General features: G+C 39.8%; 1 protein-coding gene across 2 annotated transcripts in view; it reads left to right on the forward strand.

The window, feature by feature from the left end:
• The window catches only part of OSBPL11 (oxysterol binding protein like 11), a 91,937-nt gene extending 78,768 nt beyond the window's left edge, over positions 1–13,169 (forward strand). For both annotated transcript variants that reach the window (XM_030579834.1, XM_030579833.1), the window contains exons 10-13: positions 1,968–2,154; positions 6,991–7,173; positions 8,317–8,470; positions 11,483–13,169. In XM_030579834.1, the coding sequence (XP_030435694.1) occupies positions 1,968–2,154; positions 6,991–7,173; positions 8,317–8,470; positions 11,483–11,560 (602 nt within the window). In that variant the 3' untranslated portion in view covers positions 11,561–13,169. The remainder of the gene's footprint in view (positions 1–1,967; positions 2,155–6,990; positions 7,174–8,316; positions 8,471–11,482) is intronic.
• Positions 13,170–14,745: the final 1,576 nt, after the last annotated feature.

Here is a 14,745-nt window from a genome sequence, read left to right on the forward strand (position 1 = left end):
AGGATTTTCAAAAGAATTCATTTGCAGGTTGTTTATAGATTATTTTAAGTGTTTGTTTTTGTTTTGTTAACAAAATAGCTCTGGGTCTCCTCCATTTACCTTGAGAAAGAGATTGAGAAACCTTAAAGTCCTGTTGTTAGATGACATATTTATTTATTATAGAGTACAGAAGATGCCAGATGTGCATGGTAGAAACAATCAAAGGATTAGTATCAGAGGGGTAGCCGTGTTAGTCTGGATCTGTAAAAGCAGCAAAGAGTCCTGTAGCACCTTATAGACTAACAGACGTTTTGGAGCATGAGCTTTCGTGGGTGAATACATGCATCCGACAAAGTGGGTATTCACCCACGAAAGCTCATGCTCCAAAACGTCTGTTAGTCTATAAGGTGCCACAGGACTCATTGCTCCAATCAAAAGATTGCATAAGATCACGAACCTCCACAGGGCTATAGTATTGCAGAAAAGGAAGACGTATCTAGAAACACAACATGAGATTTTGAAGCAAAAGTACAATTTGTACAACCTAAACTGACTTTTTTATTATGTCTCAAAAGCACAAAACAAATTAGAATGTACAACATAAAATACTTAACATAAATGTTAATTTTTCCATTGCCCTATCTAAACATATTTTACACTTTATGATTCAATTCTTTAAATTTCCTTTACATTTAATAATGGGATCTCTTTAATAAGAATGTTGCTCATTATCCAAGGATTCCATTTTCCCTTAATGTAAGTCATCAAGTTGCTGGTTTTGAACTGGAAATGCCGTCTCAGCTCTTTTTTTCCTTCATGTTTGTGTTGCCCAATTACTGTGACTCACAGATGTTTGAATATAATCTGCACTCCTGATACAATGAGGATAGGCAAGGAACATGTAAATCAGTGCTTTGAGTCTGAGGAAGGCAACTCCTGGAGCTGAAGTCTCCCTCCAGACAGTTTCAGAGACCATGTGAGCACCTCTGCACTGCTGTTCTTCAAAGATCTAAAGCTTACCCTAATGTCGTTTCTTTAAAACTTGATGCCTCTCTCTTCTGCCCATGAGGAGAGGAATTGTGCCTAACTCACAGAGGGTGTGTGATCCCTCAGCATTATGGAGGTGAAGAGCTGCCTTCTTAAGGGTCTGTGTCAGCTGCTGCAAAGGCATGGATGGAACAGAAGACTGTGTGATAATAGTTAAAGTTTAACTTGTGAACCTGAAAAAATAGGATACAAGAGAAATTGTGAAAATCAAATGTCAGAAGAAACACAGTGACCTAAGGCTACAGGGGGCATCAGCTGGCATAAGCACAAGCACAGAATCACTTTCTTTTCACACTTTTTTTTTTGAGAGACAGAATCAGAGGTAGGTAGATCTGATTCCTGAGGAAATGTCAAGAAAATTTGAATGTTATCACTTTAAAATTTAATTGTAATGACTATTGCATGAGCAGCAGTCAGGCGACAGTTGTGTTTATCTACAAGTCAGTAACAAAAAGGAAGTGACAGGAAGGAAGACTAAGGCTGCTACACCCCTTCTGGAAAGGTGGAATGTACCATCTGCTTGTGGGGGAGGGAAGTGAAATGTGAACATCAACCTCCAAGTTCTCTGGCTTTGATAATTCATTGCACATTTCATGCTTGTAGCATGGTTCCAGAGTGTGAATTTCTTACCATTATAGCAGTAAAACTTTTACAAGCGAACAGTTAGCTGCTACTATGCCTGTACAGCACCAAGCTTTTAAGAGATTCAAGGCGAACAGCAAATGTACTGGTACCCAGGATACCCAGTGTCTGTACTTGTCTGTTGTAAAACCTAACTAATGGCAATGTGGAGTTAACAAAATTCTTTTTGTATCTGGAATCTGTAATAACTGTGATAGTTTAGTTTTTCTGGGAGTGTTAGATGTATTTCCTTCAACAGCCACTTGCCCCAGTGCTATAAATTGGAAACATTTTGACGACACTCTTATTTTTGCATGCAGGACTCTTAAGTCTTTTGGAATATGGAGAGGAATACACGTTTTCTCTACCTTGCGCATATGCTCGATCAATTTTAACTGTTCCTTGGGTAGAATTGGGAGGAAAGGTCAATGTTAATTGCCCCAAAACTGGGTATTCTGCAAGCATTACTTTCCATACCAAACCATTCTATGGTGGCAAACTGCACCGGTAAGTACACTCATTTATTTTTTACTGAATTCCCTATACTGTATCACTCAAACTCTGTAAATGAATACCTTGCCTCTGGTTTGTGTCACCATCTGTTTGCATGCTGAGTAGCCTTATGCTAAGAAAACTGTGTTCAGTGATGCATTTTTTTTTCTATTTTTGAAACTGTTGAGGGATTGTGGATTTAAGAGGCAATATTGCATGGCCCAGCCACACAAACTTCAGAAGCAAAAGACTGTTTCATTGCTAATTAGTCAGATAAAATGGAGGCTGCGAGTATCTGTGTGCATGTCCCCATGCACCCAGTTCAGGTGATCAGGAGACCGGACTTCTAGGTTTTCATTCCTGGCTTTGCCAATGACTTGGTTGTGACTGGACAAGCCATTTAACCCTGCTCTGTCGTGTGTGTGTGTGTGTGTGTGTGTGTGTGTGTGTGTGTGTGTGTGTGTGTGTGTGAGAGATGACACACCAAAAAGGTTTGGTGTGAAGTTTAATGTTTGTAAAGCACATTGTATTTAGATTGTGTTTTCTATGAGTTATCAAAATACTATTACTGTTCTGATGAAAGAATCTCCAACTTGCAGGAAAAAACAAAAAACAAAACCCTGCAAGGTTGTTAGCCTGAGAAGGAGAGTTTGGTGCCAGTGATTCATTTTAACTGAAAGCATGTCTCATAACCAGGAATATATAGTATAGAAACATTTACAGGCTTCTGTAATATTGAATAAAATATAAATGAAATTATATTAAATGCAGAAAAGGAGTGAATACAAAACAAGAGCTATAATCAGTGTAAATATTAGTAACACTAAATTATCCAAACAAACAAAACATTGTGGTCATTGATATTCTATCCCAAAGGCTTTAGTAGACACTGAGGATGTGATGCACTGCGTGCTGTGCAGTGTTGGGGGTTGGATTCTCTCCCCATAGTCTGTTCTGTTTCCCATACACTTACTCAGGCTTTGTGTGTGATGGAGGTAAAGGCCAGGAATGAGTTTCACACTAAAACGTTTGGATTCAAGGGAAGAGACAAGTTAGATTGCTGTGGGGCCCATATTGTCGTAAGATCAAGTGATCTTGAGCACTCCCATACAAAGATTCATACACTCAAATGATGGAAGAAGGAAAAAATATATAGAAAGGAGACCTGTAGTGAAACAGTTTCTGGCACTTACTGTGAACTGTTATCTGACATCAGCAGATTCATCTTTCAACCATCCGCTGAACACAGTGCTTGTTAAAAACCCTTAATTAAATATTTCATATTTTTTCCATGTTTAGTCCAATAGGCCTGAACAATAGAGGTTTTTACATGTAATTGGTTTTGACAGTTTATTGCGACTCTGCAATTTGCTGTTGCAGAGAAACAGTTTAGGGAGGCTGTCTTAATAAGATGTAAAAAGCATCTCAAACTTGAGGACCCATGGTGCCAGGGTAGTATCCCAGTGGGCGCAGAAATCTGCAGGCTGGTGCAGTTAGATAGCATCAAGTGGATTCCCCCCCATCCCCCTTCTGCTAGGAGCAATTAATACCGATAGTTGGGTTTGTAAAACATTTTTGTCCCAAAATCCCAAGATTCATATGGAAGATGAAAATCTAATTATATTGACAGGTTTCATATGTCCTCCAGAGCATTTTGATAATTGAAGTTTACTTGGTCTTTTTGTTTGTCATAATTTTTTTAATTACTTAAATAGCATATTATTTGTTTTTTATTCATACCCTACATATTGTGTCTTCAACTTCGTAATCATTTTGTTATGGCATTTTCTTTATCCGTGTGTGTTTTAACAAAAAGAGCATGGATTTTTTTTTTTATAATTTTTTTTTAATTGCAATGGTTAGTGATTTGGGAGGAATGGTTTCAGTGATATACTTTGGTGATTGTGGTGTAGTATATTGCTTCATAAAATTAGGAATTCTTACAGAGAGGGTGTCACATGTATTTGGTGTCACATGTATCATTGATATAGCCACAGTTGCTTGAATATATTTTCAATGAAATTTTGAAATTATGGTATTTTGACATTACCCTAAGCAATCACTCTCTGAGACCAAGTAGCAGAATTGTTATAGTGACATGGGCTGTTAGTGAATGTTGCCCTGACAGCAGCCATTATAGATTTGGTTTGAGTGACCCTTGCTGTAAGACATCGGTTGGATATCTGCTTGTCAGCCCTGTGCCAGATAAGATTGCACTGTACCCAGCTGCATTGCTGAGGATAATAATATTCAACAGAGTAATATGAATGTCATCTAGATGATTAAAAAATCCAATATCAAGACATATGTGGTATTCTTTGCTGAAACTTGTTCTGCCATAGGCTGTATGATATATGGGACTGGGAATGGTTGTGCAGTGCAGGGTAATGCTAATAGGAAGAAATTTAGGTCATAATGATCACTAACAATGTGACAGAATATCACTCACTTGCAAAGACCCAGTGATTGAGCTAAAATCCCAATTAGCTTTATCTTTAAATCAAACAAAGATACCAATTTGTGATTGAAACTGTGATGTCTCAAATTGTACAAGCATCCAGTGTCAGTTTAACTGTTTTACAATTTAAATATGAAACTGATTAACACATGAAATGTGTAAACACAAACACTGGCCGTCTTAGTCTGTAATTCACTCAGAATGCACCAGTCTGTTTAGAGAGATAACTGAGATAAATGAGAATTTCATAATGTAGAATAGCTCCAGTGGTGTGTGAAAGTGGCAGAGGATGCAAAGCAACATAAAATCAATGGACTTGTAGGTTACTGCCTAGTCTTGATAGTTGCTTTAAAAACTGTTTAACCCACTTTATCCGTATACCGTAGGGTGAGCCATGCTAACTGGTAAAACAAGCCTTCATAGGAAAATATGATTTTCAAGTTTAGTGTTCGTCTAACTCTCACGTTGCGTTCTTCTCAACTGCAAATGTATAGTTAAGATGCATCAATTCTGTTCAGTCTAATATTCCAGTAACTACTCCAACATTTTTTGATCTGGGTAAAATCAAACTTATTGTTCAAACATTTGTAAAGACTTGTAAAAATATGCAATATTCCCACAAGTAAAACACAGAAGGCCAGATTGTCTCATGTGCTGAGATCTGCTTAGGCCTGGGCTACACTAGCGGGGGGGTTGAACTAAGTTCAGCATCGAAGTATCTTAGTTCGACTTATCTGGCTGTCCTCATGGCAGCGAGTTGACTGCTGTGGCTCCCCCGTCGACTCCACCTACTCCTCCTGCCGAGGTGGAGTATGGGTGTCGATTAGCAGATCGATTTAAATCCCCGATACACTGAACACTACCCACAGATTCGGGTAGTACCCTTAGTGTGGGAGAGAGGGGTGGGATGCCAGGCAGCTACTGTCTGCCTTGTGCAGCTCCAGCCACAGTCCCAGTGTAGGTTAGGGCAAACATGGGGATGTGGTTTTAATCTGCGTCAGCTGCCGTCAACCCCCACAGGACTACCTGTCATCTGAGAATTGCTGGAGTGCAGTTGTGTTCCAGCTCAGCCCTGACATCTCGCCTACACTTGGGCCAGGAGAGGTGTACGGGCTATCCTAGCATTGTGCCAGCTCAGAGCTTTCCATCCCATTGGGGAATTCTCATCTAGTCCTATGTGGCCAGTAGCCAGCCCTGTTGTGCTCTGTAAGTGGCACCCGGTTTCCTTTCCTTGCACCTGGTGATTCAAAGAACCATATGTGTAACAGAAGTTAATACTGTGGTAACTTCACATGCTGAGCCCCACAGAATGTAGATGTGATTGGGGACCAATGGAAGTGTCACCACTGAGCAAACCTCATTTCCAGTGGGAAGGAGAACCTGGGGAGTAACATGATATAGATCCATTCTGTACAGATAACTGGAGATACGTAAGGCAGAGGCTGGCTTCCCCAGTGAAACCTTGAACTCCACACAGCTGAGAGACCACTTGTCTTGTCTGCGTCGCTAGCAAACTCTCTCTCTTCCCCTCTCATAAGGGAGAATGAATCTTCACCGCATGAAAGGGTGGGGAAATTTGGCTACTCTTTTGCTAAGTCTGACTGGGTCAATCAAGCTTTCCAGTCTCCCTCTCCAGTGTCACTTCGTTGAAAATCCATTGTCATGCCTTCTTTGGGCATGTGGTTTGTCCCCCCACCCACACAAGTATGCACTCATGGGAGTGATGCTAATAATGTGTATATATAGCATCTTCTATCTGAGGGTCTCAAATGTTGTACGAATCCATCTCAACACCCTTGCTCTTAGTCACCGAAGAAATCTCTGGCAGAGCCAGGAATGGAACACAGATCTCTGAGTCCGAGTTTTGTACTTATCTTCCCCTCTGTTCTTGCCTCATTGTTTCTTTTAATGCAATACTTGCATTATACACCTAAAAAATAAAGAGCGAGAGGCCTATAGGGCCAGCAGGTGAAGATAATTATTCTACACAGAGAGTAAGCTTGTTAACATGTAAATAAATATCAAACTTGATATCCAGGAGAAAAATATTAACTGTAGTAATGGTTTACTAGTGTACCCCATATGTCAGTTTCTTCTCAGCTCAGTTTTCCTGTGAAAAGGCTTTCAAGTTTTTAAGTTAAAGCCAAAAGCTAAGTTCTGTTGGGTAATATCACAAGAATGATAGAAAAACGGCATTTTCAATATTCCCCCTCCCAGCTTCTCCATGCAAATGCACAGTTTAAGTAGCTGACTTAAAAATTTAGAATGTGTGGAAGACTAGCTTGCAGTTTCTTTCAAAACGAAATGAAATGTAAATGACAAGGCAGTCAGAATAGGCCCTAGCAGTCTATTCTCAGATGTGGTCTTTTTTTTTTTTTTTAATTATTTTCCAGAGTCACAGGTGAAGTAAAGCAGAATGCAACAAACACTGTAGTCTGCAGAGTGCAAGGTGAATGGAACAGCATGCTTGAATTCACCTACAGCAATGGAGAGGCCAAATACGTGGACTTGACAAAACTGTCAGTGACAAGAAAACGAGTACGGCCCCTAGAGAAGCAAGGGCCATTTGAGTCTAGGTAAAAAAAAGATACTTATATCTGTTTAATTGTTTTATAAAATCCATGGAATTCCTCAACTTACAAACCAGGCTGCCTAGGAGAAATCTATAGACTTAAATATCCAAACTCTGGGTAGTGTGTGGGACCAGTAGAGCCAAAGTGATCTTAAATATTCAGAAATAGATAGCACTGCTTAGAGCTAGATGTAGTGCAGGCAAATGCTATTTAAAGTGCATATTCAGGGCACAGATGATCACTGTCTCGCGAATACGTACAGTGCCTGCTATAGGGAGACCTCGGTCTTTAGCCTTTGGACATTACATAGTACAAGTAATATTCCTCCATGCAGTCCAGCAGTTCTTTACAGGAGTTGTCCTCAGCAGAAAGAAAACTTGTGTGGCAGTTTTAAGATGCATGCAGATGTCCATTTGGGATTAGGCTGAAATTTCCAATACCTTTCCATTTACGTGCCAATCTAGCATTGCAGTCGAGAGCAGCTTAATGCTGGCCTAGAGATGGAAGACTAAATTCTGAGCTCCTTTTCTCTTGTGCCTCTCAATCCTGCTCTCTTTTACATCAATTTGTCATGCCCAAGAAGAGGTTGGAGTATCATTGTGCAATAACGTCACCTGCTGTACACCAGTTCTGTATGTCAAGCCACTGTGATCCAGGAAACTGCTGAAAAATGTGAAATCAATTAAAGCTTCTGATTAGGGCTCTGTCTCTGTCACGGAGGTCAAAGAAGTCACAGATTCCATGACTTTCCACGACTTCCAGGACTTCTGCAGCGGCCAGTGTGGCTGATCTTGGGGCCACCCAATGAGCTGGCTCTGGGGCCAGCTGCTCAGGTGGCCCCTGGGACAGTCAGACTGGCCTCTGCTGGAGCAGCTCTGCAGCCAGCCTCTTGAGCAACCCCACAACCATCCACTGCTCCGACGACCCCTGGCAACTGGTGCTGCTGTCCCTAGCCCCTTCCCCACCTCCTCCTCCTCCACCCCCGCAACAGTGGGCCCCCCTCCCCCAAGATTTAGTCACAGATGTTTATAGTATACATCATGGACAGATCATGGGCCATGAATTTTTGTTTATTACCCATGACCTGTCTCTGACTTTTACTAAAAATACCCATGACTAAATCGTAGCCTTACTTCTGATTTATAGGCGACTGTGGCAACATGTAACAGAGTCTCTGAAGGATGGAGACATTGATAAAGCAACAGAGCATAAGCGAGCCCTTGAGGAACGGCAGAGAAATGAAGAGAGACTTCGTGCTGAAAGAGAGGCACCGTGGAGCACAAAATACTTTGTTAAAGAAGTAAGTAACTACTGTGTGTGAGTAAAATGTATGTATTGTAAATGCACATACGAGCATGTATATTAACGTACAGGTCGTGAGCCTATAGAGGACATGCTAGGGAATGCTGATGACAGCATGGCATAGGGCCTTGGATCATATAATACATGTAATGACATATCAGGCAGTGCATTCCTATACCAGGCTATTACTATGTTATGATTTTTCCATTCCACACTGGGTGACTCTAAAGCTAAATGGTTGTTGGTAAAGAACATTTGTGCATGAAACGCACGTGTTAAGCACCTAGCTCCTTGCCCATAAATAATAAAAATGGAAACAGCAGCTTTTGATATGTTTATATAAAGGCATAAAAATATACAGTGACTCCGTTTCCAGAGCACTAATGTATTTTTCACCTAGCACAACCCGCACTAGAAAAATAGTAGCCTTCTATACTAACTTACTAAGTGGTGTAAGAAATCAGATGACTTGAATGGGGTATTTATTACCTCTGACCATCTCAGGAGGTCCCAAGAACTTGGTGGTTATGCATCTAACTTGAAAAATCCCTTTAGTGCCCTGAGGGGAGCTCCCTCTTCCTTTCTCTGCATGTTGGTTCTCTGTCATTATTAATGGGTGATATATAGATACACACACTTTTCTCATTTTGCTAGCTGGTATAAGAACTTATATCCACAATATCAACCCTAGTGCCAGTTGCTGTTCAGCCGGAGTCTCCTGTTAGGGTAAAGTACTTGGCCTTTCGCTTCGGAGTTCTTCTATTGGGGAATCTGGATTATTGCCTTGTAAAACAGCTGGATGGCTTAAGAGCACCCAAATCCCTAGCACGCAGGAGAACATCATCTGCTAGTTCATAGCACACCCTGGTTTTGTAATTATGATCCCACAACTGCAAGTGTTTCTTTGTATGGCTTAACTTTCTTCGGAAGTAAACAAGGTTTACAATTCAGCTGAGACCCATAGAAGCTGTGACGTGGTTCAAAAGTGGACTGAAGCCAGTGAATACCTGAGCAAAACACAAGGGAAGCTATAAGAGCTGATTGCATCGTGTGCATATAAAACAAAAACATCATTGTGTCTTACCAGTAAGAAGTGTCAGAATAGTCTCGCTACCTCATTTCTTCATCAGCTTGTTTTCATTAATGTAGATTTCAGGTTTTAATGTAATTTGTCCATTCAATGCTTGGAGCATGATCAAGCTGTTATCCTTGTTATCTGTAAAAGGTGCCCTAAAAGACTAGGAAGTTCTGGTGTGACAGCCTTAGAGCAGATTTTCCTTCCTATGTGGAAACCAGTAGCTGCTGAGGTAGGTAGCCTGGTTCTCCTTTGTGGAGGGAATAGAGGTATGTATTTCAGCTATACTGTGGTGATTCAGATCCATATTGTGACACATTTGTGTGATCACAAATGCAACAGTACAGTAAAATATGAAAAGCAAAAAAAAATGTCTAATTCAGCAGCAGGTTTAAAATACTTAGAACTAGATATGGTTCTGAACCACAAACTGCAGGGCATTCTAAAGCTAAATCGAAAGGACCACTGCAGAGTATTCCTTTTCTTCCAGGATATGTCTACACAGCTGACTCAGGCTAAGGGGCTGTTTAATTGTGATGTAGACATTCAGGCTGCAGCCTAATCTCTAAGACCCTGCAAGGTGGGAAAGTCCCAGAGCCCCGAGCCTGAATGTCCACACCACAGTTAAAAAGACCCTTAGCTGGAGCCCAAGTTAGATGGCATGGGGCAGCCGTGGGCATCTAATTACATTGTAGACATACCCTCAGTAACAAATCCACATCTCTCGTGGTTCAGAAATTTTGCTTAAGTAGCCTCTTTGATATCAGAGCATTATCTGAAAATCTAAATAAACTGAGTTTTGGTTTCTGAAAACTTCCGCTGATGTCTGTTTATCTGTGGCAAAGTGAACAAAGAGAGAGAATGACTTAACAAGATAACATTTTAAATTTGGGAGAGCATATCACTCTTGCATACTAAGATTTTTACCACACAAAGTAACTGCTACCTTGAATTAACTTGTGAACACAAGAACTAAATATTTCAGACTAAGAATATTTTTTTAATCAAGTAGTTTGTTCTAATTGCATCCCTGAGTGACTGTTGACAGGAGAAAGGTGGGTTGTGTGGTTTTAAAAAAATACTGTTTTTTTTCAGATTTTTATTTGAAAGCAGAATTTGAGATATTGAGTGGCTCAGAGAAGGGTAAATAATATCCAGAACCATTTCATCTGTAGATCATCAGTTCAAATGTAGCCCAAATTGCTTGTGAGCACAAGCCATTTCTCTCTGATGGCTGTTTGCTTAGCCTTTGCAAAATATGTTGCTGGTCTCAATCCAGACCCCAGGGTGCCAGAGTTCCATCATCATATCTACATCAGTTAGTGCTGACTGCCATTGTTGTTAGTCCCAGCAGAAACATGTTACTTTACTGGAATGAACATGATTTCTTAGGGGTTGTCTGCATGGTCAGTTACTGTGAGACAAGCCAAGGTCTGTAAATCTGCAGTGTGTTAACTTTCTGTGTGCTAACTGGCCGCGTGGAAACTGCTGTCACACCCTGAAAGTTCCGTAGAGCACTTCGGCATATTCTGTTTAAAACAGCCAGATGTCAAGGTGCGCTACAGACCTTCTGGTGCATGATTGTAGGGCTCACACTGTGTCTTACTGTGTGGGCACACTAGTGCACTGTAGATTTATATCCTAGCTTGGCGCACACACTGTCTGAGTGTGTGCGCCACATCCCTCATATCCCTTAGATATCCTCATCTATCCCTTAGATATCCTCATCCCTAGAGGTGGTCTCTCCAGAGCAAAGTTAAGGCACGTTGGCAGGAGACTATTGGGATGCTTGCACTGCTGATATCTGTGTATACATAACCTATGAACCTCTAGTTTCCAGTGCTGTCAGTCCGATGCCTGGCATCACAAAATACTTTTCTATGTGAATTCTATAATTATTCTGTGTATCTTTTTTTTTTTCCATTTGAATTGCAGGGAGATGGCTGGATGTATTATAACCCCCTTTGGAAAACAGTCCCCACCATACAGACTCAGCAAATGGACACTAACTAGATAAGACTCTTCAGGATGAGTTCTCTGTTTATCTGATCTCTGTCACTCTCAAAACACAGTAGATAACACTGTCTCTCCTGTTTTTATAATTGCACAAATTCAAATGAGCGTAAAGGAATAAAATACTAGGGCACTTTAAAGGTTACACATAATCAAAGGTGTAGAGCCCACCTTGCCAGGTATGTTCATCAACTTGTTTTTGTATGATCCAAAAGATTTTATCTGAATTATGGAATGTGTTCTTTTAAGCAGGTCCTACTGCAAGCTGCCTAAGATATAAACCATTTGACTTCCTGAACAGCAGCAGTCAGATGAAATGTTTTTGCCTCAATGGCTTTAACTTTGGAGTGACACGTGAACCTCTTTTTGAGAATCTGTGCACTCAGCTCTGTTTAATAACTGTGAAATACTCAGTACCCATGTAAACAAAAAAAAAAGTGTTTGCTGCTTGTATACCCAGTGATTAACCTCCTGACGGAAAACTGGAGGAGGTTTCAGAAGTTGCACCTGGAATCAGTGTTAAGAATCATCTGGATTTGACAAGACTTTTTTCCTTCAGAAAGAATGTGTGCATGCATAGCGGGATATGGAAGCTAAGTAGGGACTACCTTTTTTTTAAGGATTTATAAAATTGATTGGAATTGTAACCATGGAGACATGTTTCCTCTGAAACAATTTAGTATACTTGAAAGAATTGAATGGGAAGAATAATTCAGAACACTTTTCAGCTCCTAATTTTATTGAATCTCACTTTCGGAGTGACTGTTTAAGATTTATTCACATTGCAAATGTAAGGAAGTTAAGCCTTTTTTTCCCCCATGGACTAAGGCTTTCAAACTGAACAGCAACCATAAAACAACTGTTGTATTAATTTCTTCATCTCCGTGCATGTGATCATTCTGAAGGTGAAGTGCCAGTGTTACATGCTGTCCATTGGATTGGTTTGTTTTTTCTCCTTTGTATGTTTGTTCAGAACGAAAAACAAAGCAGTTAAATGTGACCATTGAACATATGGACTGTGGTTTAGTTTTTTCATAGTACATGAAAAGGCTTATTTTGCTGGATACTTTGTTTTAATATACATACAATCAGATATCAGGAAACTGTATTCAGGTACAAACCTCCTTCATTTTTTATAGTGTAAGTATTTTATTGAAGTCTAAGAATTGCTGGCAATTAAGAATAGTACTGATTGTCTTTCATTATTGTTACTACAAGCTACCTTAATTTTCCAAGAGTGGTGCCTTACTCTGTTTTTTCTTCTGATGTAGTCTTCCAATCAGTGTATATGACATTATCTGCCACTCAGCAGCCGTTGTAAATGGCTTGACCTGTTCCATCATAGTGAGAACTCATAACTGTGTGATCTGGTAAGATATTTTCCATTGAAGGCATAAGAATGTAAGAAGGCATCAAAGAGAATTTAAATAACCATGTTAACATTCAACAAAAAACTGTAAATTGTGTGCAAAAAAAAAAAAAGTTTGGGTTTATGCACAACTACTTTGATTCCCTTGTACATTTTGCTGTGAAATGCACTGAGATCTGAATATAAGTCATAGTCCATGTGTAAGGAAAAATGGGGGGAAAAATAAAACTAAAAAATGATTAGCTTGTTTTGTCTATTTTCCCAGAGTCCAGGTGATTAGGATGAATATTGTATGTACATCATTTTTTCATGTCTCTAACCATATTTCCACGGTCTCCCCAGGCTGTAGTATGTGATCACCAGTACTTGTAAGAGTAACTTTCTTCTGAAGAAGGATGTGCCGTTTAGGCCCTGTGTAAACTATATGCTTCTAACTTTGTATAGAATACCCTCTATTTTTCCTTACAATTTTTTAAATAAATTGTTTAGCGTATCTTAAATTCAGAGCAGGAGTAACATTAAAAACTGAAACTACTGGCTTAGTTCCCTGTAGTGCCCTTGTGTTTGAAAAATAAATCTTAATTTATTTTACAGGCAATCTTGCTATAATTTTGACTAATCATTATAAAAATCAACACTTTATACTAGCCAAGATGTAAAGAAAACATTATCTGTTGGTATTAATGATTTTTTTAACGATTAACTTAGGATTTTCAGTTGACAGGCTGTGCTTGTTGTCAGTGTATATACCTTTACTGCTCCATGTATGAATCCATCTTAAAGGAATAGAGAGAGAGCCTATTAATAACAGGCTTAAGATGTTAATTGTGTGCAAGGGTCTGTTTATTAAATCCACAGAAGCAAAGAAATCAAAGTGAATGCTGAAACTTTATCCTTTACCCAACTGTATTGTCTCCAGCTATTTGAGGTCTACTGGGGCTATTTGAGCCCTGTTGGGGCCGAGCACAATGCAAGATTTGGGCCTATGTTCCTTCCTCCCTTATTCTGGTGGGGCTCGATCTTGCACTTGTTTAAGTCAATGGCAAAATTCCCATTGACATTGAAGGTGAAGAATCAGGTGTCTACATACTATTTTTCATGTGTCAGTGTTTCTTTCCTGGACCGTTAAAAGTATTTCAGTGAAACATTTGGACAAACTCAATAGAAACAAGCACTTTCAATTTGAAAGCAGACACAGCAATATAACTCAACACAAATGTTCAGTTTCAGCTATTCCTGGAAAATCGGGACTAAACAGAAAGTGACAGTCACAACTTTAAGTAGCCAGTGGAATATCAGTGGGATGGTAATCTTTTTAAAGGCTACTTACTGATCAGAAGTACAAACTTGGTAGATAATTGGTCAAGGAGAATAGATGCCCCCTAAACAAGTGCAGATATATAGAAACCATACTTTGTGTGATTGTTGATTATAAACTTTTCCTAAGCTGCTTCTGTGCCTAAATATGGATCTGAGCGCTTAAATAAGTGACCTTGTTTTCAGAGGGGCCGAGTACCCACAACTCATTAACTCAGTGAAAGCGCCGGGTGCTGAGCATTCCACTTTACGCAAATGCCTGACTTTAGGCACCGAAGTCTGAAAACTTTGGTTTCACTTCTTTCTTTCCTGTTTGTTTTCTTGAAAACTAAGTGGCATAAAAATAGCAGAGTTCTTGTTTTCAGGCAAAATTCTCCCCTTCTCCCAACGTGCTCTTTACAATATCACCCACAGACTACGTATACTCCCTTTACAAAGGAGTTGGACCGACCCTGGGATATAAGTAGGCTTTACTCTTGCTTACAATGTTCTCCTTCCC

Source organism: Gopherus evgoodei, chromosome 11 (assembly GCF_007399415.2).
Source record: "Gopherus evgoodei ecotype Sinaloan lineage chromosome 11, rGopEvg1_v1.p, whole genome shotgun sequence".
Taxonomy (NCBI): domain Eukaryota; kingdom Metazoa; phylum Chordata; order Testudines; family Testudinidae; genus Gopherus; species Gopherus evgoodei.